The 26,288-nt window shown below is 34.5% G+C and overlaps 1 protein-coding gene across 1 annotated transcript; it reads right to left on the bottom strand.

The window, feature by feature from the left end:
• Positions 1-3,745: 3,745 nt before the first annotated feature.
• Positions 3,746-23,084, bottom strand: LOC142335376 (uncharacterized). Its single transcript, XM_075383839.1, has 7 exons — positions 22,682-23,084; positions 20,353-20,698; positions 20,092-20,210; positions 14,627-14,810; positions 10,584-10,749; positions 6,878-7,145; positions 3,746-4,042 (listed from the first exon to the last, which is right to left on the bottom strand). The coding sequence occupies exons 1-7, from the start codon at positions 22,801-22,803 to the stop codon at positions 3,841-3,843; spliced, it is 1,407 nt and encodes a 468-aa protein (XP_075239954.1). The 5' UTR covers positions 22,804-23,084; the 3' UTR covers positions 3,746-3,840.
• Between the last annotated feature and the right edge of the window lie 3,204 nt (positions 23,085-26,288).

Raw genomic sequence — 26,288 nt, 5'->3', positions numbered from 1 at the left:
AAAAAAGGACTTCTCCAATACTCCTCTTCGAGTCGTAAAAAAGACAGCGCCCTATACAATTCAAAAATCATGTTGTACTCTTATGCACTTTGTATAGCTCAGAAAATTCAACAAAGTTATTATTTAAAGCGAAGGGCAAGGCAGTTTCCATATTGCACTTTTCAAAATTAACCTAAAACGGAAACTAATTGCGCTCAAACGTGAGAAAAGGCTTTTTTCGGCGTAATTACGATCCAAATATCTAAAATCCACTTTGAAATGAAGCCAATTATTTACTTAACTTAATTCAAGATACCTTTTAGTTAAAGTATTTACTGCAATGAGAGCAACTTGTAAATTGACCTCAGATTATACACCAAACCATATTCACTACATGCCAAATTTTATCTCACCAACTAAACTGGATGTTTATTTCACAAGGTAATTTAAAAGTAAGTCGAGCCGGCTTAATTCACAAAAAGCAATCGCTTCTACTCCAAAGAGCACTTGAGTGCGCTTCCAAAGGATGTAGAAGCTAGTTACCGCTAACATGAGGCATCTACTTTCAAGACCACCACTTTGTGGCGGCAACCACGATGTCCTACCAACATCTATCTCGCATAAGAGTGGAAAACCAAGATTGACGAAAAACGAGTAAGAAGTTTTATTTGGACATTAAAAAATCTCGACGCGATTGTGTGATACAAATGTACAAAACACGAAGAGCACTTTTGACTCAATTTTAAATTTCAAAGCCGTAGGCATAGTTTGATTGTGATAATTTAAAAAAATCGTGCAGAAACTAGGCAAATATCGAAAAAAAAATTGGGCGGATTCCTAGAGGTACCCATTACTATTATGCAGCCAGGTACCATCAGAGCCTCTTAATGAAAACAAGGCACGGTAACGTGCGTACACAATGTTTCGACCTCACTTAACCACAATTTTGAATTAATTGTCTACCAAATGCGGAGAAAAATTAAAAATTCCAAACACTCATATATTGTCCAAAAACAGTTGGTGTATCCAGTTAAAAAATCGCTTTAAACTCAAACCACTGCAAAAATCAATTAAAATCTCCTTAAGGGACTGATAATACCTGCTAATGAGGAGACTAGGAGACAAGACACCAAAAATAAAAAAAAACAAGCCTTAATATTACGACAAATAATCAGGTCAAAATAGCATAAAAAACCTCAATTAAACAAATTTACTTGCATTTCACCAGAAAAGATATAGGACCCCGCTTTATTGAGTACAAATAACATGTAGACAAAAAATTATACTTTATACGTTTATACTTTTTGAGAGCAATAAATCTCAACGACATGAGACAAAAGAGTACAAATAACATAGAGACAAAAAATTATACTTTATACTTTTTGACAACAATTAATTTCAAAGACATGAAAACAGTTAGCTATCAACTGAAATCATTAAATGAACTCATTTACATCTCCATAGGAAACCATTGAGACCATTGATTATCAAAATGTCTTAAAAGATGAGAACTTCTCTCATTTTGCAAGGACGACGCGACAAGCTGCCAGAAATGAGACAAAAATGACAAATGAAACTTTTTCATTGAAAACAATTTCTTTTTATATTAACGATTTTAAAAACTTAACAAAGCACAAAAACTGGCCAACTTTCTGCCTTCTATTGGACTTGTGCCTACTACTTATGCTATATCAAAATACTGCAAAATTACGAACAGAGGCACAACTCAAAATTTCATAAAGAATCTTACGCAAACAATTTTGAAGCCAAAAATCGTACGCTTTTCGCTGAAATCTTTATTTATGTTCAACGGACTTCCTTTGCATGTACTTTTGATCTGTCAAAAAAAGCTGTGATTTGAAATCATTCTGGTCTGGAATTAACATTGTAAGAAAAACAAAAAGGCAAAAGCCTTTATTACAAAAACAGGGCCCCATTACAATCCTAATAATTTTCGAAATAAAAAATTCCACAATTAGACCTCGAAACATGCTAACCTTGCTATTTCTGGTCATCCAATAAAACATATAGATGTTCCAATACTTGCCAAAATTGCTAAATAGACAAAAAATTCAATATCAAATATAAATGATGAAATTTGGACAATTATCGAGTTAGAGGCGAAAATCCAATAGCTATCAACTAAAAGCATTATATAGTTTATTTAATACCTCCTGAGATAGCAAAAGACACCGCTGAATTCTCAGACTCAATCAGAGGAGAACAAAGATAACAAGAAAAGCTGGCAAAACTCAAAAGAATTCATTAAAAAATTACTAACACTTTCGGGAGCTGAAAACACCTTGATCTTTACTCAGAAAACTCAATATTGACCCTTTGACCTCATTTTAACATAAATGGGGCTTCTCATGATTTCAAACACACTGAATTAAAGCAACTTGCCTGTCATCGGGACCAAGTAACTCTTAAATGGTTCGAGTCCTTGGGACCAAGGAAAATTAAATAGTCGGAGTCAAAATACGAAAAAAATGCTTTTTAGTATTAAAAATCAACAGTGAGACCAAAACTGGTCTTGAGATCACTGCGAGGTGGTGGTGTTCCTGTTAAACATGTCGTTGTTTGAAAAAAAAACCGCAGTAAATGTATTGCCGATAGAAATTCTTCATATATCTAAAAATAAATGATGCATTTTTAATTAAAAAAGCCGAAGCAAATTTGCGAAAAGCCGCCAAATAGTCGGTTCCAGAAAACTTTCTAAGAAACAGAGGTAAAAAAATAGTCATCAACTGTGTAAATGGAGATCTTGTCAGCAATTTTTAGGTCTGCACTACCAGTCAGTTTGGACAAAGAAGCATAATTGTTGCCATTTTCCATGAAAAATGAACATGCCAAATTTTCGAAATTTAGTCAAAATTTAGCTAAAAGAGTTCCTTCAAATAATTTAGCAACTTTTTTATTTATATTTAAAATGAATGAGACTGTCATTAATAATTTGATCTGATTTATAGCAAAATAGGAAGAATTTTTGAAGCAGATTACGAAAAATTTGAAGAAAACAACGGAAGTTAGCCTAACGGTCACAAATTTTTAAACCTCCGTAACTCCTCCAAAAAAGGATATTAAAAAAAATTAATTTAGTATTCTACGCTCGACAAACTTTGCAATGATACCACCCACAGCTCACTGTATGATGAGTACGTCGATCGGCGAAAATTGACTGAGCAAAAAAAAACAGTTGAGCATATAGTTTCTCTCCCAGTAAAGTTGTTCGGAACAAAACACGTCTGTGAAATATAGAGACAAAAAACTGTGCACTGTTTTAAGTTGATCCCCTTCTGTAGCTGCATAAGAGGCAGATTTCAAATAATGCTAGAATTGATCTGGTATCTATCAGCTTAATCATGTTCTATTGTAAAATAAAAACAATTTTTTAAAATGACATTGTATGCCTTAAATTCTGGCATCACTCAGCTGGAAAGAAAGGAGTAAAACCAAACAATTTGAATAATTAGAGTACGGTATTGGCCATAATTCAGTTAGTTTAAACTAGGCTGTACGTATATTTGGCGTAATTTAGATTTGAATTTTGCCCTTAGTTGAGATCAACTGGTGAAAAATTTGATTAATGTTTATTTTTTAGTTCACACAAAAAACGATGAGCTTGTCAAGAAACTCATAAAATATGAAGAACAGTACCTGGAAATTTACATGGAGCTTTGTTTGAGATCAACTGATTGATCAATTTGTAAACTGTTGAACAAACTCTTTCAACTACAAACTGTAGTTGGAACAATGTAAAAACATACAGAAAGAACGAACAGTTAAATTCGCCAAAACTAAATAAAGCATAAAAATTACAGATTTTGAAACTGCCTTGGATAAAAAAAGTAGAAATCAAATCTATATCTTATTCAACACATGGGATTTCCTGTAATCAGATATTTCCTTGTCCAGTTGGTCTATTCGGTCTTTCAATTTGGACTTCCTGTACCTCTCAGTGTACTTTGCCTCTCTCATTGCCTCCAAGCGAGGATCTTCCAAAAGGGAACGATAGTTTTGATAATAATCCAGCACTGGATCATGTTTCCTCAAGTCCATGTAACTAAAAATGCAATATTAAGTTTGTTTCATATGCAATTTACTCTTCACATAGATCAGAAGATAACTGACTATCGGTGTAAAAAATGCTCTCCAGCTGAAGAGCTTGACTTTGGCAATAGTTAGCTTAAGAACACGAAGAAGAGCCTCAGAGGACGAGAATAAAAGGGGTGGCTGCAGTGGCTAATGGCAGGTCCAATATAGTCCTTTTAAACAGTGAATATCGTTCTTGTCAAGCGTACTTCAGCAGCTTCAGCAAACCGTTCACCTAGAGCCTACTAAAGCTTTCAGACCGCTTGCTCGCACACACTCGGGCCTTACCAGTTTGTCCGTTTTTGATGATGTGAAGTCAACTTAAATCGCTCAAGCGAGTGAAAGAATGTTCTCGATAAAAAGTCAAATCTTTCATAAAAACAAAGACGATAGAACTATAGAACATATCTATAGAACATATCACAATGAACAGTAGTTTGATCGAGCGCTGTCACATGGTGCATTATTTTTTTTTATTAATTGCTGTCAAACGAAGTTTGAAGCAGTTATTGTAAACGTTTGTCTTGTTTTTATGCAAGATTTGACTTTTTATCGAGAACAAAGACAAACGTTTACAATAACTGCTTCAAACTTTGTTTGACAGCAATCAATAAAAAAACATAACCGACTAAACGTCGGAAGAATTGCTCTTGAACGACTAGTGGGAGCTCTAATCAATTGCAGCCTGCTTCAGTCGGGGGGGGGGGGGGGGGGGGAAGGGGTAGCCTAAATGGGACTAAGAAGTTCTATAGTGGGCTTCAAATAACCATATTAGAGGTTAACATATACCACTATTAAGATTTAAAGTAAAAAAATGACACCAGTTTCGGCGCACTTTTCATTTGACTTTTAGTATTAAATTGCCGCGAATTGAGTTCAGCTGCTTGAAATTGCGATTGAGAGAAAATTTTAGATCACGCGAAACGCATGAAGTCAAGGGCGTAAAAGTCACTCGAAAAGTCAAAACCGTCAAGCGAAAATTTTGCATAAAAAAAGACACACACGTTTACAATAATTGCTATGAACTGCGTTCAAGAGCAATTAATAATGCACCATGTGACATCGCTCGATGAAACTACTGTTCATTGTGATATGTTCTATAGTTATTGCTCACTAACCATCTCAGGCAGACCCGATATGGGCTGCTCTTTTTACAGCCTTCAGAATGCTATAGAGAGGGTTACTTACTTCTGACGACGAAGCACACTTACCTAACAATATGCTACACTCTGTCCTATAAGAAAGGCTGAAGAGAAAAAACTCCAATATGAACATAGATTGCATCAGTCATTTATATAAACACGGAATAAATGTCGGAAAGAGTGAATATAACCAAAGAGCACACGCTTTTAAAATGTGAATAGAGTATTCTAAATCTCTAATTGATCAGGAAATTCATGGAATAGATTTTAATCTGCTGCACATTTCTATCTGGATTATTACGTTAAATGGTTATTACGTTCATATTTGCCTGAAAGGTTACTTAAATTGATTAGTTCCATTAAGTTTTTACGTAGAGGCAATGGTGGAAAAACTACGCCAAACAAAAATGTAAACGGCACAATTCTATTTTTTTGCTGTTTTGCAGAGGAACTATCAGCAACCAAAGATTGTAAAATAAAGCAGATGCAGTGAACTTTTAACTGATCAGTAAAGCCCAATAGAACCTTTAAAAAATGAAACAGCTTACGAGTGAAAAAGCTTTGCTTCATTGACACTCAAAGAATTGTTTTCGACATTGCGAGAAATGCATAAACACCAACTATTTGGCCTAAAATTTTATCTCCTTAAAACAACTTCGATCTAAATGAACCAAAACGTACAAAGTATCACATGAAAACCGATACAAAATTAAATATGCGCTAATATTTATTTGATCTTTATTTGACTCCCGGGAAACAGTTGAAAAAAGGCTGCAATTTGTCGTTATAAATGGTCAATAGATAGCCTCATTCTTGGATTCTTCAAAGAAGAGATTTTTGATCTTGAAGTTGCAGCAGATATACAGCAAACATTATGAATTTCTGCCTACACAATTCATCAAAACCTATATCACGTGAGAATATTGGCAAAAAACATATTTTTTTAAAAAAAAACACCAAATGAGTAGGACAAAATCGAAATAAACGCACAACTCTCGGCTCAAAAACCGTCTCTTACAGACTAATGGTACGCTTTCGGTACGTTGGTAAAAATGGTAAGCAGGTGGCGCAATGCATATTAGCGGTGAGGGGGGGGGCTTCAAAAACTGTCCATGTACTCTAGGCCATTGAGCTCTGTCTGTTCTTCACCATTCAACATTTGAACCAAATGGACGAGCTTTTTTTATAAAGGCTGCACCCCGATACAACTCAAATCCTTTGCATTGTAAAAATAGCAGAAAGATTAAAAAAACCGAGAGTTACCATACAAGCCAAAGATTTGCACTCGAAGAATCAATAGTAACAAAACATTTAGAAGTCATTCGAGAAGCCTTGGCTCGTTTTATCCCTGCTCGCAATGCTACCCACCGATCTTTCATTATACCTTGAATCCTGAATTAAACTTGAATTATTTTGTGTAAAAATTCTCTGAGAGTGAGATAGGTAATAATTGATTGAGGTGACTGCTTCCTTTTGATGGTCATAAGCGTGAAAGAAATTGGCGTTGTAGAACATAACTGGAAGGATCCTCCTAAATTAGAGTTCAAAAGGCTTTTGTACAATGTGTAGTTAAAAGCAGTCAGGGACGTTTGAACGCAAAAAAAAACTGATGTTACTACTGAAATCGAAGCAAAAATGATGTAAAAATTGAAAATGTTTCTAACCGTCTCATTCTCTCATTGAACACGACAGTGTCTCTCTCGTGTGCCTGTGCAATCTTGTCCAGCTGTTTCTTCCCAATGAGGTCACTGCTCTTCAACTTATCCTCCAATCCCTGCAACGCTTTGCTTTGTCTTTCAACTGTACCTTTGAGGAGATAGTACTTTTCCTTCAAGTCGTCATACAACGCGTCCATTTGCGGGTTTTCATACGCCGAATGAGTGGGTACAAAGTACCGGATAGCTTCCATATCTGGTCTGCTCAGGTGCCCCCCTAAAAAGTATTGCATATAATATTTGACTCCAAAACTGTTGTTCAATTACGCTTTATTGAGCTCACAGAAACGATCACTTGTTTTATGAAAGTTCTTTAGAACTGACTGATTTCAACTAACATTGCTCAATATGATGCGTTTAAAAAAATCTGAACACAAAACGTCCAACCATGCAACTAGATAAGTCGATGAAGAAACCTAGCACGTTTTTGACAATAGAGAGTTTAACTTTACATTATTTTTCCAACCCTCCCATTTTATTTATTTTCGCTAAAATTAATTAAAATCGAGAGATGGATTTCTTTATGGATTGCGTAGCGTACCTCTGTAAATTGCGCCACACTTAAGTGTCATTCTAAATACTGACTCATGTTCACGAATATCGTTAGGATTTCGACGGATTTCATCTTTGCTCAAATGCTTTACTTTGAGCTTTCTGTGTTCATAAAAGGCACATCAAGTTTGCGGGCAACTTCTCGGAAGCAGCGTCTTGCTCTCCAAATTGAGAGCTTCCTGGTTGCAGGGGGGATAGTTTCCATTATTCCGACATTGAAATTTTCAAACATCAACTTTCGCACAAAAAAGATGCACAAAGTAAGTCTTGAAAAATGGGGGAAGCTCTTGAAAAATGGGATCAATTGTTGAACAGACATTTCAATTTGATAAATTTTGAAAGGATATATTGAGCCCTATAGCAATTTTTTTTCGGTTCAAACTGTTCACGATACCCAAAGTCACTGATGTACTTAAAATACCTACTCGTAACATTGCGAAAAAAATATACATGTATATATATATATATCTCTCATGTACATGTACATATATATATATATATATATATACATACAAATATATATATATATATATATCTCTCATGGATTAAAAAAACGAAAAAAAAACGGTTAAGAATGGAGAGATTTGCCAATTTTCCAAGTGAAGTCGAATTTCGCTGATATCTATCTTTTGCGGAGATTAATAAGAGTTGTCATTGGAAAAGTCTAAACATTGAATACACACCGGAAGACTATTTTACTTTTTGATTTGCGGAGGTAAAATTGAGACCAAAAAGTTTTTCAAATCTTGCTTCTTTATGCAGTCAGACCGCTTTAATTCGAATAAAATAGATTTTAGCCACATTTTAGCTTTCGTGGGAACTGTTACAGCATCAACTTAATTCTGAAAATCTTCAAAATATGACTTTTCGTGATAAAGGATCAAAACTAAAAAATAGGAATAAAAAAGAGATGAGAAAACTCGCACTATTTAAATCTCACAAAAGTTCTCATCAATTGACGATACTTTTCTATTGCTTTTCGAAGGCAAAACAGGCCTAGGATTTTTTCAATTTTCCAACTTTTTTGTCAGTAATATACACTACTAAAAACCTTTCTGCTTCTTTTAGTTTTGGCTAACAGTATATTCTTCAAAAAGCATTTGTTCCATCAAAATTATTAAATTTGCGAATGACAAATTGAAGTCAAGTTTGAATTGCATGAAAAACGTTCGGGATAATTTAATTTCGCAAGAAATTTTATTCTCTGCATTTATCAAAGCGCATAGGGTTTTATAGCAACAAATATTTAAACGGAACTGCATTAAGACCAGACAATCCGATCTCTATCAAATTGATAACAATCGCAGCACTCTTAATGGTTTTGAAGGAAATGCGGGACAGGCAAAGAAGGTAAAATTGATACGCTTTAAATAGTAATTCTTTTAGGCACTTCGTTTTTCACGTTTGACCTTGAAAAAACGTACCGAATAAATTCTGAACTGATTCCCTAAATTAAATCAGAAGCAATTTTCGTATAGCTCTTTGCGCGTACAAAATCTCATCAACTACAATTTATGATAGTTTTCCAAGAAATCTGTTTTTTTTTTTAGTTTTTCCAAGAAATCTGTAGTTCTTCATATAATTTCATTTTATAGTATGGTGCCAACCGCAACAATCACTTATTCTGGAAAAATGCTTGACACGAGGAAACATAGCTGCCAGATTGCCAGAAAAGAGCTGTAATAGCTTCGTAGATCTGCAGTCTCAAAAAAACAGTAAAAATCACATACCAAAAAAATCGTCTTTTCTTTAAAGGCTGATATGTTATATTTTGATTAAAAAACTGTATGAGTTTTTGCTGCCTTTATTAGCTGCTCTCAAATAACCTTCATTTAGAGTGACACACACCCATTTGACCTTATCTCTTTGATCTAAAGTAAATAAAAGTCAAATTCAAAGTGAAATCATTTTTGAGAGTGAGCTAAGTCAAGTGTGACTAAAAATTTAATCACGCGAATGAACAAAAAAACTATCTCCACTAAGAGCGAAAAATGACGTCACATACGCACTCTAGTTGAAATTGCATGAACGAATTAACAAAAAGCAGATTTGAAGTGGTTGTGACGTCATATGGTCGTAACAAAAATCGCGACGACGAAATAAAAAAAGATAGCAGGACAATTCCTGACGTACAATTCAAAGAATTTCCATTGACTAAACAAAAAACTAGACCTAGAACGCAGTGAAAACCAATTCTAAAAAAAGCAGATAAAAAACTAAAAAAAAACGAAAACCAATGTCAAAGTGCCACCAGCGAGAACAAAAAACCACAAGCGAGAAAAGTCAATTTGATTCTAACAAAAAACTAGGCCAAAAATGAACTATGAATGGATTGGGGAAAACCATTTAGAAAAAAATCCGATCCACAAATTCGACAAAACAGTAAAAATTAAAGTGAAGTTGCCGCATGTGAACAAAAAAACCACAAGCCAGAAACCGAATTTTCGTTCTAACACCGCTTTCTCACTCTACTTTGAAATTCGAGCGAAAAAATTTCACGCCGCAAAACCACTCGCTTTTTCGCTCCATTTCCTGTTTCGGTGTGACCAAAATCACTACAATTTGACTTCAAAAATCATGAAAATGTGTGAACAGATCTTCAAAAAAAAAGACAGCGCCCCAATACAATTCAAGTTCTTTGAATTGTAAAAAAAACCAAGAGAAGGCCAATAATAGCCCCAGCTATTGCTTTGAGGCTTTTAAAAAGGATTTTTAAAGTCCGCTGATTACCTATAATTCCAGTGTAAGTAAAAACTTTTGTTCTTTATCTTGACCTGTCTAACTTCCAACTATGAACACTTTATCTTTCCCAATTTTATTTTTTATTTGTTGGGTTATAACATTGTGTGAAGGCTCATTTTAAACTATTATAATTACCTCCTTTTTACCTATTATAAGAGACCCAATTGAACAAACTTTTTGAATGAATTGGATCTGCGCCAGTATTCCTGCAAACTTACCTAAATCATTAAATTTGAATTTCGCAGCTCACCAATGAATCTCTACTTTAAAATGTTTTAGAGTAAAAACTCCGAATTAAATATACAAAATACCAAAAATACAAAATGTGAACAGTACAAATTAAATCGCCTATATAACTCACCCAATCGTCTGGAGTAGTCTCTGAGGACCTCCTTGTCAATGAACTGTTTCTCTCGCAAGTGTCTGATGTCATCAACGAGACCCAGTCTCTTCTGCACACTCCGCTTCTCATCGTAGCTCAGGCTCTCCAAGGGAATTGGGGGCCGAATCTCCGGCTCAAGTGGTATCTAGGGTGCATATAAGCAAATCTAGTAGCATGAAACCACACTATCATCCGACTGTCATCAATGCGGTGCAACTTGATGTATAACGCAAACAGCCGAGATGAAACCAAGGAGAACAAGCTGCACGCGAAGAGCAGTTTTCATAAGAATGTTAGAAAGAAATGCAAAAAATTCTTCACGCAATACACACACATAAACGAAAAGGCAGATATAAAAATCTCAAACTTTTCAAATTTCGACAAAAATGAGAAAATTCCAAACCTATCTCTTTACCAGCAGAAAGGTAATCAGTTGGTAACTAATTATTCAACTAATTTGCAAATACAGACGCTTCCAACACCAGGGGCAAAATAACTGCAAAAGTAGTTTAAAATCTTCCAAATAAGACTGAAAGTGCTTTTAGTTCCCAAAAAGTTACAAAATATCATCAATTTGAACTTATAATCATAGGCGTCAGATTTCCGGAAAAAGCCGTCGTTTAAACCACTGACCAACCTGGGATTGAAACAGGTGGAAAAATAAAGAAATAAAGAGAACATTCGCCGACAACCATTTTTCTATGTGACAAAGAGGAGTTCTAATTTGGCTGACGGTCAATCTGGCGAATTCAGCCTTGACTGACATTGAATTCAGCCTTAAATACGTTGAATGACTATAAGTTTAATACTAAGAGCATTCAGAAGTATATTATAGGGAACTCATGAAAGTTCTGAGGAACTACCGAGTTCAAACGTGAAATTAGTGACTTCTCTGAAACGAAAGACATGATAGAAAGGTAAACCGAAATTTTTTAAAGAAAAAGAAGAACACACCTTGAAATACAAACCAAGAAGGGACTAAACTATCAACTTAACTATTAGCAATTGAAAAAACTTCACAATTAAGCATACAACACTAGTAAGTCTTCCAGGAATGAATAATACCTATTTTGGGAAAAAAAGTGGAATCAAATTTATCCCATACAAACAACAAGAAAGCATACGAAAAACACAGCAATAACTGGTATGTTATGGCCACGAAAAAACAATGAGAAACGAAGTTTATAAATTACAGAAAATACAAATGAGAAATCTGGCAAACCTTTGAAACTTAGTTAAGAAAAACGTATATTCATATTTTGAAGTCTTAAACAACATCAAAATATTTCAGATTTAAAAAGCATATAACATATTTTTGTTTATTTCACCGGGAGATAGAGTTAGGACAAATGAAGGCGAGCTTCATGAATAGCTAAAAATATTCAAAACAAAGGGTAGCGAATTCGATAGAAACATAAGATTAGCTAAAAGCAAAAACAAACAAATTGATTAAACAACTCCTAAATGGAGTACACGACTTGGCATCAGTGAGACGAAAATGAGCAGTAAAGGGTAAAACTCAAAACTTAAACCAACTTTTATGAAAAAAAATGAGGAAAACTATAAACGCCAAAATATAACAACTGGCTAAATTAAACGGTTTACTTACTCTTCATTAGAAAAACGCTAAGACCTGTCCTTAATGAAACTAAATGCCAAAAACAACGAACACGACAGAACACGAAAACTCACTAATAATCCACAAGCACAGAACGTGCAAGTCATCAAACCACTAGCTGCAAACGAAAATCTTTTGAAAATGAATTATATCTCAATAGAAAATCAATGCGATCTGTCGTCAATGCAACTATGCGATCAGACAAAAAGAACTGAATACCCGCATAATTTAAAAATTCACAATCAATTTTGAATACAAGAGTGTGTTAAAGTCGGATACACCAATAGCCATAGACCTAAACAATAAAATGAATTCCATTTAACCCCTTACAACGACGAGGAGCTTTATTATTAAAGCAACCAAATGAGCAAATGACAAGACAACAAAAGACGGCAAATATGGACTAAAATAAAAAATCCACCATTAATTTTTGAAAACAAGTAACATTTAAGTATCAAAACCATTAGCAGCCATGGACTGAAACCACTAAATAATTTCACTCACTTCTCATTTTAAATGTTTTGACGCTTTACATTAATGATATAAAGTGACAAGAGAACGAAAAGAATAACAAATTTCACAAAAATTATTTGAAACCAAATAGTGTCAAAGTCATAAAAACTATGTTACCCATTGAGAGATACACAAAACTGCCTCTGTACACCATTAAAACACGTGTATAAACATTAATAGCCTTGCCGGGAAAATATTTTTGGAAACAAGACAAATCTCCGCACGTGACAAAAACTCTCTCTCTCTCAGAAACGGAAAAATTATTCAAACAAAAATTTCTCTCTACCCTCAAGTTCAAAGAACAGGCCCTTCAGACCTCGTAATATCTCAGTGATTTAATGCCCCGGTCATCACTTGTTTATCCCGTCTCTGTGGACAAAAATTCAAATAGTCAAACATAAAAACACTCAGACAAAAAGCCGGTAGTACGAACAATTGCTTAAGAAATAGAACAGCAGAATTCTTAAAAAAGCTACATACTTTGTTTGAGAGCAATTAAAATTGAGGACAGATCTTTAATAAAACAGCACCCTCATGAAATCGAAATCCTTTGGATTGTAAAAGCAAAGGATTGTAAAAGCAAACGATCTTCTGTTGGTCCTTCTGCATCTCCATGACCTGTCGCTTGTGTCTATCTATATCACGTTGCTTTTGTCCGATTTTCTATAAAATAGTTTTTGAGAGGCTGACGGCGGCTTTTAAATACTGCAACTACGGTCCAGACAAATCTTTCAAGCAAAAAAAAGTTAGAACCAAAAAATGGTCAGAAAAGCTGCACGTTTTAAAAAAGAAAAAATTTTACTCTAAATTTAATCAGCAGTGAAACCAAGAACCAAGTTTTCACGCATTTTACTGACTTTGTCAATCTCACTACAGAAAATTGTTAATTTTTTAAAAAAAAGACAATCCTCGAATATTCAACTTTGAGTCGTACAAATAATCACTACTCAGTTTCATAGACAGCACCACAATACAATTGAGAGAGAGAGAGAGAGAGATTAATTTATCCACGTGATGAAGTTAATACAAACGAAGAATAAAATTAAAACTAAAGATGCCTGGAAAGGATAGAAAACGGGACAGTACTGTCCGCCAAGTCCTACCCCGTATGCAGTAAACTTAAGGCTATAAATAAAAATTGATTAAAAAAATTTTTTATGGTTGTTTATTTTATAGCTAGATCAATGTAGTAGAAAATTTTGACTTAAAACTGTTTCTATCCTATATCTATTCCATTCCCATTAGTTGCGCTGCGCTTTAATTTAGATCGCAGACTTTTTTTAAAGTTTTTCTCGGAAAAAATTTGAAAAATCTAAAAACCACGATATCTCGAAAACTAAAAGAGCTAGGGTCAAACTTTTTGTCCAGAATCAGGACCTATGAATAGATATATCTTAGCATGTAGCCACGGGTGCATCTTTTTGGGTACTTCAAAATTCAAAAATATGTTTCACAAGGGTATAATTTTGCAAAATATAGAGAAATTTTACATCATGGAAAATTTTTGAGATTTGTGATAACTTTAGGTTTTGTACATCATCTGGTAGTATTGAACTGGTTTTCAGTGTGTTGTACAGTTTGGTAGCCCGATATTGGATGGAGTTCCTTTAAACTGTAACCAACCAAGAGAACCGCAATATAGCTACTCCCAGCTTACAGCTTTCCGGCAGCTATAATCAAAAACTCCCTTAAAAATAGTAAATTGGACAACACTGGCTGTTTCAAATTTCAACAAGCCAGCGCCCACTCTGCTAAGGCCTTCGATCAATGACAATAATTGATTATCAAATAACATTTACCAATCGGCGTAAACTCAGTGGCGCGCCTGAAGCACATTTTTCTTCCATCACACAAAAACTGTTCGGTAAAAACCCAGAACCAAATATCTGACCTGTCGCATGTAGTTGCTCTTCAGGGTTTGATTCCTCTGTTCTAGCTCTCTGACGTACTCACGCATGACCTGGTGGTCCTTCTGCATCTCCATGATCTGTCGCTTGTGTCTATCTATATCATGCTGCCTGTGTCTCATTTTCTGGTTCATGTCCAGCATCACTGACCTCGCGAAGTAGGGGTCACTAAAATTATCTCACTCAAGAAATTTTTTACGTCGTTTATATTTATCTTCCTTAGTGTAACACGAATTCAAGACTGCAACGTTTGAAAGGCATGAACGCAGCAATATCAAAACACTTGGAAAAACAACACCAGAATCCTTAATTAATAGAAAAATTCATGGTACTTTTCATTACTGAGTGATTTAATAGTGTATTCTAGAACATTCCTGGAACTAATGGTACTTTAATGGTACTTTTCATTACTGAGTGATTTAATAGTGTATTCTAGAACATTCCTGGAACTAAAAACAGCTGCAGTCGTTTAGTCCAAATAGTTAAGAAGTTATGTAAATTAACAAATCAACATATTAACAATACTGAAAACATATCCAGCAGATTGCCGGAAAATAGCCGCCGTTGATTCCAATAAGCATGATTCGGATTGAAAGAATAGAAGATATCGAAAAAAAAACTTACACAAAAACATTTTTTAAATCCGATTTATTTTGATGGCATCTCGTAGTTGAACATGCTTCTGTTTCTTAGAGAGAGGCTACAGGGGCTACCATCAATACCAATTAACATCAGAGATGGTAACTAAGACTTATAGGAACGACGTTCAAATAGCGGGCATCTATAATTGGGCTTTCAGAGTTTATCCCGTTTCTATTTCACACTTCAATTTTTATACTGACTCTGTTTATTTAGAATTGCTCTGGTGAGCATCTGATGTTCAAAATAACTTTTAGCAGAATGAGAGAAGAGAGAGAAACTAGCCAAGAGAAGTCAAAAAGATTTGACGATAAATAATGAAAAAGCGGCAAATTGAGGTAAAGCGAAACATTTTTTTGTTCGACGAAGTAAAACAACATAGCAGGACAAATCCTGACGTACAATTCAAAGAATTTTCATTGACTAAACAAAAAACTAGACCTAGAACGGACTACGAGTGAATTGGAAAAACCATTTCTAAAAAAAACAGATAAATAAATTAAAAAAAATTCGATGTCAAAATGCCGCATGCGAACAAACAAAACCACTAGCGAGAAAAAGAAATTTGGTTCTAACAAAAAATTAGCCCTGGAATGAACTATCAATGGATAGGGAAAACGCTTTAGAAAAAAAATCCGATCCAAAAAATCGAAAAAACAGTATAAGTCAGAGTGAAATTGCCGCATGAGAACAAAAAACCACTAGCGAGAAACCGAATTTTTGTTCAAACACCGTTTTCTTACTCTACTTTAAATTGAGAGCGAAAAAATTTCACGCCAAAAAACCACTCGCTTTTTCGCTCCACTTCCTGTTTCGGCGTGACCAAAATCACTACTCCAATTTGACTTCGAAAATCATGAAAATGTGCGAACAGATCTTAAAAAAAACATAGCCGGAAGAATTCCGGAAACGACTCGAAAGAGAAAATTGCCCATCCTTATGACTAAACAACTAAACAACTATTGTGAAATCTGAACCTCCACAAATGCCATCAAAAAAATTAAGGAAGAATAGAAACGGCATTCAAAACAAATTGAACAAAAAAACTAAAAACTTAAGTTTTCTTTAACTTGAGTTTCTTATAGTACAAGGAAACAAAGCCGAAAAAATTCCTTTGCAATTAGAGCAATGAAAAGCTCACAAAACAACGGGCAAGTCACAAAAGGCTAAGAAACTTGTCTAAGATAAGAAAAAAAAGAAAACCTTCAAAAAAAAATAAGAAAAATGGTTTTAAAATTTCTCAATTTTTCTGTCAATTTTCCGAAGAAAAAAATGAGTTATACCAAGAAAATTTTAGTCAAATGGTATCTTAATATTTCTTAGTAAAAAGAATTAAAACCGGAATTAAAAGCATTTTTCTTATTTTTAAGTAATAAGCTTTTATCCAAATCCCACTTAAAGCATTAAAACAAAAAAATCAGGCAAAAAATCAATAAATTTCGTCTAAAAATCAGCAAAACTGGTCAAAAATCTCCAAATTAGCATTAAACTCAAATTTACTAATTGAAACCTTCAACCTTCAATTCCTACCTAAACTAATATAACATCATAATCAAACTTCATAACCATCAAAAGTTGTAAAAAACTGCTTTTAAAAGCCGCACGCTAACAAAAACAAATCGCTCGCTCTTTTTCACGCATCAATTTTTCGCTCTCTCAAAAACAGCGGTATGAATAAAAACCACTCTTTTCGCTCCGCTCTTCACTTTTGTTCAACACCAAAATCACGCGTTTCATTTCCCGCTTCAAAAATCACTCCAATAAAATTGATTAAAAAAAGGACTTCTCGAATACTGTTCGAGTCGGAAAAAAAGAGAGCGCCCCAATACAATTCAAATTATTTGAAATGTAAACCTAGCCGGCAGATTGCCGGAATAGCTGCGAAATAGACTTGCGTGCCGTAAAATACAGATGGAAAAAGATACAGAAGTGAGTTGATAATAGTTATCGCCACCGCCTATAAAACTTAAAAGTTTATTTCAAAGGAGGTTGTTTTTGGGTGCACAAAAAGTTTCCCTGTCGCGACTCGAACCGGCGATCTCCGGATTAACAGCCAGTCGCCTTAACCACTCGGCTGTCGGACCATACAATCTGTTTTCTTACAATCAAATTTGTTTTAGGAAAAGATTCTGTTTCTGAATAACCGCAATTTAGGTCACGCAGAAACCGTGAAATCAAGCGCGAAAAAGCCGTTTGAGCAAAGACGAGACAGAATGTTCTAGAACAAATGTAAAACGAAAATGAAGCGTCAGACAACGAAACAAAAAACATAGCAGGACAAGTCCTGACGTACAATTCAAAGAATTTTCATTGACTAAACAGAAAAACTAGACCTAGAATGGACTATGAGTGAATTGAGAAAACCATTTTAAGATCAGATCAAAAAATAAGAAAAAAAACAAAAAATCAATGTCAAAATGCCGCATGTGAACAAAAAAACCACTAGCGAGAAAGGAAAATTTAATTCAAACAAAAACCTAGGCCTAGAATGAGCTGTGAATGGATTGGGAAAACCATTTAGAAAAAAATTCGATCCAAAAAATCGAAAAAACAGTAAAAATCAGAGTGAAATTGCCGCATGTGAACAAAAAACCACTACCGATCCAAAAAAACCACTCGCTTTTTCGCTCCATTTCCTGTTTCGGCGTGACCAAAATCACTACTCCAATTTGACTTCAAAAATCATGAAAATGTGTGAACAGATCTTAAAAAACATAGCCGGAAGAATTCCGGAAGCGACTCGAAGCGTCAGAACTTCACTAACAAAACCGTAATTGCAACGGAAGCCACTACTTTTTGTATTAAATCATTAACTCACTACCACCCCAGGTCTGCTCTAAAAATTGGTGAAACTTAAACAACTGTCAACAAGAGAAACAAAATGCAGCAAAATTTTATATTATTGAAAACGTTCAGTAACGTTAAAAAAATCCAAAATATTTAAAGTGGTCAAAAACCTGATAGTCTGAAAAAGCTGACAAGGTTATCAAGAGCCCTCAAATAATTCATGAGTCTAATCTGAAAAAGATCGCGAAAGCAAACGGCAGATAATAATCTTAAGAAATAAAATTAAATCTTTTCAAAAAAGAAAGCTGAAATTTAAGAATAAGAAAACACCTATAATTACACTTTTAATCACTGCGATGAAGACACAAAACAACACACACCTGTTCCTTCTTGTACATAAGTTAGACAACATGATTTCATACTAAATCAAAAATAAAATTGATCATAGAAAAGACATAAGCAGCAGAATATTCAAAGGCAAAAAATCGTTTTAACTAATACCAAGACCGGAAGAAAGCTGTAGTAATTAGACATAACTAGAAATTTTGGAAAAAGCTTGCTATCAAACTCTCAGTACTGCCTTATGTTGAATGAAATCAATTGCAAACCAAAGAAATGAAAATCTAAGAAAAAGCTCAAATCATTCATTTTTTACAACTGAAAAATCAATATACCGAAAATAAATGTAGGTACCAGGACAAAACTAGAATGATTCAAACTAGAATGTAAGTATGGGAACAATGTAAGGAGCACCGTAACAAAAAGACATTCTTGATTTTTGAAAGTTGAAAATCAATTTAAAACATTCAAGAAAAATGAATACCTTTCATTGTTCAGCATTCAAGACATAGAAAAGATAACTAGTCATCCGATACAAAGATCTATCCTCCCGAAGAGAACAAAAAATAGGAAAAAGCAGAATTCATAAATACGAAACATTGAAACATTTTGCAAAAAAAAATGCTCAAAGAACTTTTAGGTTAAGACTGCATTTATGAAAAAGTTTTAACTAATTTTTCAAAACTTAACGACAAAAATGATTGAATTTTTATTGAAACGAAATTAAACTCCCTCATGTTGCACAAAAAAACGATTTCTAGCAATTACAACCAAAATACAAACGAAAAACTGACGAAAATCGGAAAAAAAACTACCAGAATCGGATTAGCATATGTACAATTTAATGAAACAAAATTAAATCGAGGTAGCAAAAGGCGTTGAGTATAGGAAATATCAAAGAGAAGTTGCCTATTAACTGATTTTTGAGAAAAAGACGGTTAAAAGATCCAAAAATGAAGAAATTAATCCTAAAAATAAAAAAGCCTAAAAATTAACTAAAAAATCAAGAATTGTGCCAATTTTCAACTTGAAACGCATTTTCAGGCTCTGCAAAACACTGTGATATCAATTTCCAAGGTTGACATTTCAATATAGTATCGAATAAATTTTATTTCTACAGGAAACCAAATTAAAAGCAAAAAAATTGGGCCACTTAGACGAAAAAACGGCTAAAAACAGTCATCTATATGTGCAATTCAGTCAAAAACTACTTTTCAAAGTCAAAAAGTCATTCACTAAACGCAGCGCATGATCAAAAAACTTCTCTCGCTTAGCGAAAATCTGTTCACCAAGACAGCTTTTCTCACTTTCGCTTTTAGTTCAAAATGCCGCGTGAACAAATCTACTTCCTGTAAAAAAAACCGAGAGAAAACCAATACTCCTCTTCGAGTCGTAAAAAAAAAGACAGCGCCCCAATACAATTCAAATTCTTTGAATTGTAAAAATTCTTGGAATTGTAAAAAACCAAGAGCACCGCAATATAGCTACGCTCAGCTTACAGCTTCGCAGCTATAAAAAAAATAGGAGCGCTATAATAGCCGGCTGAGAAGATGAGGACGGCTATTATGATAAAAATTCAGAAATTAATAATATATAATTTCTATCATAATTTATGTATTGACCAAATAATATAGAAGTGTATCGTCAAATTCTGCGTTATTTACGCAGAATATATAAAATTTACCCCCATGATGTATCCAGAAATCGCATTGCAAAATCGATTTGCCATTTTTCCAAGTGCAGCATCCTAGATGCTTCGGAGATCTCATTTGGTCGTTTCCTTGTTCTGGGAGCAGCTGGTTCCTAAATAAAGCAAAGATGGGCTAAACAAAACTGACATTCACTCACCAGGTCTTCGGATTATCTTCGGCCTAACCGCAGTTGCCCGCTACTTTTCACACAAAATTCAACTATCTACATTTTTAGTGCATATCAAACTTCTTACAATATATCTTAGATTCTCCCGTGGATCAGCAACTTCTCGGGGCATTCGCCTTTTAGGGGGTTTCCGTTTGGGTGCCCTAACAATCACTGGCTGCGGCGGTGGAGCTTGCTGCACAACAACAGGCACCGGAGGAGGTGTCGGTTCCCTGATAGGTGAGGGAGTTTGTTGTCGATCAACAACATCGGGCTCAGGACTTGGTGTTGGTTCGGGTTCTGGGGAAGGTTCGGGTTCTGGCTCTGGCTCAGATTCTTCGCTTTTTGGCTTGCCGAGAAGGCCTTTGAACCTTTGAGCTGCGATGACTGCTTTGACTTTTGGGTAGTTCATTCTGTCTTTAGTCTGTTTGTACCTTAAAACAACACCACTGAACCAAATGTGGGGTTTCAACATAAATCGGGCCCAATTTGAGCCTAGGAAAGCAGTCTTGATTAAAGAGCAATAATTTTAAAACAGCTTTTTAATTGAAATCGGCGCAACAACCCTAATCCTTTCAAAGGCAAAATAGTGTTCAATGCGGGTCTAAATCAACCAAACATAGCCGGCAAATAGCCGCCATTGACCCGCTTGACGCACATTGGAATTGATACAGAAAAATAAAACAGTAAGAGACAAAATAAGAGAGAATTTTTCTAAGAGTCAAATTTTTTTTATTTGGGGCGCAAAAATTGCATATTCGATTAGATTCTAAAGTTACACTTAATTCAGCTTCTAAACTGAACGCTATTAAGCATAATACTAACGCCAGCCAGCAATAGCTTTAATCAACTTTGATAACTTACTGCACTTTGACTTATAATGACCACGTTTTATGTTTATCCTGTTTCTTTTCATTTTGCTCGTTTGACTTTGACCGTATTCACTACATTGCGTAATTCAATACGTGAAAGAATTGAAAATCCATTCAGTTGAAACAGCGAGTAAGGTAAGTCAGGATTCAACCGTAAAAATCGTGACTTATGTAAAACGAAAAACGATCAAACGGTAAAGCGATTTAAAAAAAAATAGCAGGACAAGTCCCGAATTACAATAGCGTGACAAACAAGCTTTGACATTAGCTTTGACCTGAAAAACAAATAGGCCGTGTTAGATATCCAATGAGATAAATTAGTTCGACACCATTGAGATTAAGCAAGAAAAAAAATCTTCTAAAGAACTCATGCCACTAATTATATTACCCATCTTGCCCATAATCAACAGATGAAAACTGTCATTACAAAACTCAAAGTTCACTAAGTTTTTTTTAAACGGGCAGCAGCTGAGCTTTAAGTCAAAAAAGGCAGTAGCTATGAAATGAAAAGATTTTAAACAAAAAGAAAAGCTTTTTTAGAAACCAATGAAAACGGTCAATAATGAGACAAAGATCTAAGATAATAAAGTTAACAACAAGAACTCGCAAACTCAAAAATTCTATAATATTTCATGAAAACAATTGAAGTCAAAGTCAAAGAAGGCATCATCTTTGAACAGAAACGATTTAATCGACTAAAATAACCTCTATTAGCAACCTCAGATGTCTGTTAATAATGAGAATAAACAATGAGACATCAAAATTTACAAAAGTACAACAAAAACTCAAAAATTAACACTTATTTTGCGCCTCATTATCAACCAATGCGACCTGTCAATAATGATACTAAATGATAAGACAACAGCAATAATTTTTGGAAGAGGGCAAAATCAAATATTCTTTGTTTTTCGCTAAAAAACTGTTCAAATCATAAAAAGTTTCAGTTACCCCTTGATGAAATCTACCAATTTCAACTAGGCGCAATTAGAACACATATGTATCATACTAAAAGCACTCAAGGAAAAGATACTCAGAAAAAAGTCAAATTGACGCACGTGAGACAGCATTCTCTATCAAAAACCAAAAATTTGTGTAAACACCAATTTGACTCCACTTAAAAAAGGTAGACCTACTCTTACACCTACTCTAACTTAGTTCTTTGCTCCCTTTAGCACTTCAGCGTGACTTAAATCACCACTCTAATTTGACTTCTGGATCTCCTTTGGATTGTAAAAAATGAGAGCGCCTAGAAAATAGCCGTTGAGAGGCTGACGGCGGGTATTAAACATAACCCCCAATTCTGATTCTATTCGAAAATACCACCCCCAACGGAAAAAAACGCATCAACGCTATAATTTGTTCGGTTGTGATAGTTTCATACACATTTTCCACGGGGCCCTAAAGATTTGTCCTGTATAAAACTGGGTGGTCTGTTCCGTGCGCTTTTTTATTATCGAAACAAAATTAATGCAAGCAAGATATCAGTGAAATATTTGATTACCTGATCCAATACCACCAACGCTATTGTTCAATTTAAAAACTCACCATGATGACAGATAATGCTTCTCATCATCATCCAAATCGTCCGCATTGCTCACATTGCCAGATAATCCAGAAGTGGGCCTACGCCCACTCTCAGGTCCGACTGCTACTGAATTGTCACCCATTTTAGATCCCAAAACTTAAGTTGCTTACGGCTAAGAGTGATTTATGACACAGACTTTGACCATTTTGACTACATCAAAATCACTACAATTCGCTGTTTAATTGTAAAGTAAATCACATTTACTTTACAGCGCGCTCTGTTTCAGTTTTAGCTCTGAGTATTTTATACTAGCACGTTTTTCTATTTTTGTCAATGAGAACATTTATCTTTGGCAGACTAACTTTACAGAGATTAAATTAATCAACGCAATTATTTATAAAAACTCATTCATCAGCAGTTTTCAGCCCTCAAAATAATGAAGTGGACAATCACTAGTCGCAACTGGAATTTTTTCATATGTGACTAGTGCTCTCTGAGCAAATCGTTTACTACCAAACGAATCACCGAAGTTTACAACCCAGCATAACCTTCTCAAACTTTATTCTGAAAGACTAGCTGTCAGAACGAATTACGACAAACTATCTGTTAAATTCCTCAAATGAAAAATAGCGGCACACCACCTGCTTCCAACTTAATCGAAAAGATCCACAAGGAACAAACAAAAGTGGTTCTAACAATCAATAGCACCTCGCAAAATTGAGGAAAATTTTGACTTAAAACACACTATTGAAATCTATATCCAAAACAAGGAGGCTCGGTAATGTGCGGTTGCACATAATGTTCCGACCCGGCTCATCTATATTCTTGACTTAATTGGCTACAAAAACAAGAAGAGATAGACAACGTTCAAAAAACACATATCGTTCAACAAACCACAAAAAGAATAAAATAATGCCACGTTAGAAGGCCGATGAAAATTGTTGTTAATAGGATTACTAGAAAAGACTATCATAAAAATCAAATAAACATTAATTACGAACAAAACTCGATGTGTATTTAAAAAATTAATACTAACGAAATCAAACTCACATCAGAAAAAACCGTCAACAAACAAATTAACCTATACTTCATTCGAAAAGATATGGCACCTGTCCTCAATGCGACTGGAGAACAGGTCAACAAAAAAGAGCTAAAAAGGGCAAAGTTCAAAAACGTTTCTAATTTTGAAAACAATTAATTTCAAAGTAAACAAAGTCATCAAATGTTAACTGAAATTACTAGAATGTTCAGTTATATCTGCGCAGGAACCAAATGAGACCTGTCATTATCCAGTGCACGTCATACGATTACAAAAAGGATACATAACAGCAAATTTAGAAAAGTTAATGGAAATTTAAGCGAAAATGGCAGTGAAGCCGTTAAAACCTTGAATTTGTCAATAAGAACTTTAAAAATGTTCAATTGCGCAATTTTTCAAAGCCAATGGGACCTACAATTATTGTTAGAAGTTAAAAAGAAAACAAAATGTACAAATATACAAAAATCAAACATTATGAAATCTCGTAGTAACAAAGCCGAGAAACAAATAGTTGAACCCCAAAAACGTTAAAACGAATAAATTATAGCTCATTGGAAACGGATTGTGACCTGTCTTTACATAGACGAAGCTACAAATGGATCGAAAAATGATTTAAGGCGAGCTTAAAAATTCAAATGTTTTAAAAAAACATTTTTTTCGAAAGTCTCAACAGACATAAGACAAAGAACTAAAAGAGATGAATTATCAAGCCACACCTCAAAGAGCCAATTGCGCCAGTTACCAATGAGATTGAGTCACGAGACTACAAAATAACAACAAATACAACCAGAACCCAAAACTTCACGAAAAAATTTATGACACCAGTGTTGAAGGTACTATAATTATAAGATGGTATCTGCAAGAACCCTAATTTATCATTTAATGCTCGTTTGATCATCAAGTGGGCCCTTCCTTATAAAAAAACTATATAGAAATGACAACAAAAACCCCAAAAATTGAACAGTATCGAAAATTCGAAAATTATGCAAATCAACGGTCAAGTCATCAGTCAAAAACGAAAATTAACAGAAATTATTGTTTTCTAAAATAATTAGGTATATGTACAACAACAAAAAGAAAGACAAACACAGGCAAAACTTAAATAAATATCTATTAACTAAATATTGCGAGAGAACTGTCTCAGCCCATAAAAGCATAAACTTTTCAGCAAAATTAATTTACGAAGTCAGTTGCAGCTTTTTTTAACGCTTTGCATTTTTCCAACTATGCATTTTTTCAATTGAATTGGTCAGAAATGTGATCACTCGAAATCAAAAATGTTTTGAAAACTCGAACTATTAAAATCAAGAAACCATTATTTATATTTAAAACCGTTCCTTAAACAATTTATAGCTCGCAAGAAATGGATTTGGAACTATCGAGTATAACTTGCAAATAACTGGCAAAATTACAAATGCAGAAGACTCATAAAGCCAGCGGTTGTACAAATATCTTTTTTGAGCTTATGAAGAAAATGTCTACAGGTTTTAGGTGTCTACTTAACGGCTTCAACTCGGTCGTTTCGTAAATTATTTGTGAAGTTTTGAGTCTTGCTTTTATTTGTTTTTAATTTTAGTCTTATGATTTAGTCTTATTGAGAGGTGCCATAGTCTCACTAAGGCAGGCCTAATTGGCGTCCTCAGGAGTTACCCTTGAATCTATCTAGCAATTTTTAAGCTGAGAGTTGGTGGTGATTATAGCTTTCGAAGTTAATTGATTTCGAAAAAAAAAGTATTTTTCAACATTGCTCCTTTTCATTCTTCGTTTCGACCAGTCTCCTTAAAGACAGGTCTAATCTGCTGCGTATAAAACTACAAATTAATTTCATTAGCTCAGGATTTTTATTATGCTATTTTGATATTGCTACCTGAGTCTTTTTTGAAAAACAGATGATTTTTGTTTGTAATTATAGTTTTTGATGTTCGCTGTCTCATTAATAAAATGTTTCATCGGTAATCTAAAGAGGCATTCTTTAATGTTTCGAATTGACAACAATTTTTTAAACTCATACACGCATTGTTAAACAGCATGTGATCTTTTCGAAGTTTCCTATCACCTACTTTAGTAGACAATTAAGGCAAAACGTGGATAAGCAGAGTAAAAAATTTTTGCGGAAGCGCAAATTACTGAGACCAGTAATTAAAATTAAATTTAAAAATTTACACCCATTTCTGCGCACGTTTCATTTGTCTTTTAGGAGTGCGTTCAGCTGCTGACATTTATGAAGGAGAGAGAAATTTATATCACGCAAAACGAATAAGTCAAGGGCGTAAAAACTACTCGAAAATCCAAAACTGTCGAGCAAACATTTTGCATGAAAATACCGTATACGATTCGAAGAGTCGTGCAATAAACTAAACCGACTAAAGTCAGGCGAATTGCTCTTAAACGTCAGGCCAGCGCTTGGCCTCGGTAGTAGCCAGCTGGGAATTAGATATGCATCAAGAGGATGTGAGCGGAGTGGGGGGAGGGGGGTCAAGAGATGGGGGTAGGGTTGTCGGAGAGCTGGGCGAGATTGGGTCCAAATCGCCAGGTTGGAGGAGAGTGAACAGTGGTGTCGGGAGGGGGGTCAAACAGATTCAATTTAG

This window comes from Convolutriloba macropyga, chromosome 2 (assembly GCF_964194025.1).
Source record: "Convolutriloba macropyga chromosome 2, txConMacr16.3, whole genome shotgun sequence".
In the NCBI taxonomy this organism is placed as follows: Eukaryota; Metazoa; Xenacoelomorpha; order Acoela; family Convolutidae; genus Convolutriloba; species Convolutriloba macropyga.
The sequence above is the reverse complement of the archived record's forward strand: the minus strand, read 5'-3'. Positions and strand labels throughout refer to the sequence as shown.

Excerpts from the sequence above, each read along its gene's own strand:
- LOC142335376 (XM_075383839.1), bottom strand. The coding sequence starts at position 22,803 with ATGGGTGACAATTCAGTAGCAGTCGGACCTGAGAGTGGGCGTAGGCCC. Across the intron at positions 20,699-22,681 it reads AAGCATTATCTGTCATCATG|GTACAAACAGACTAAAGACA; the intron begins GTGAGTTTTTAA and ends TGTTGTTTTAAG. Across the intron at positions 10,750-14,626 it reads AGAGCAACTACATGCGACAG|ATACCACTTGAGCCGGAGAT; the intron begins GTCAGATATTTG and ends TATGCACCCTAG.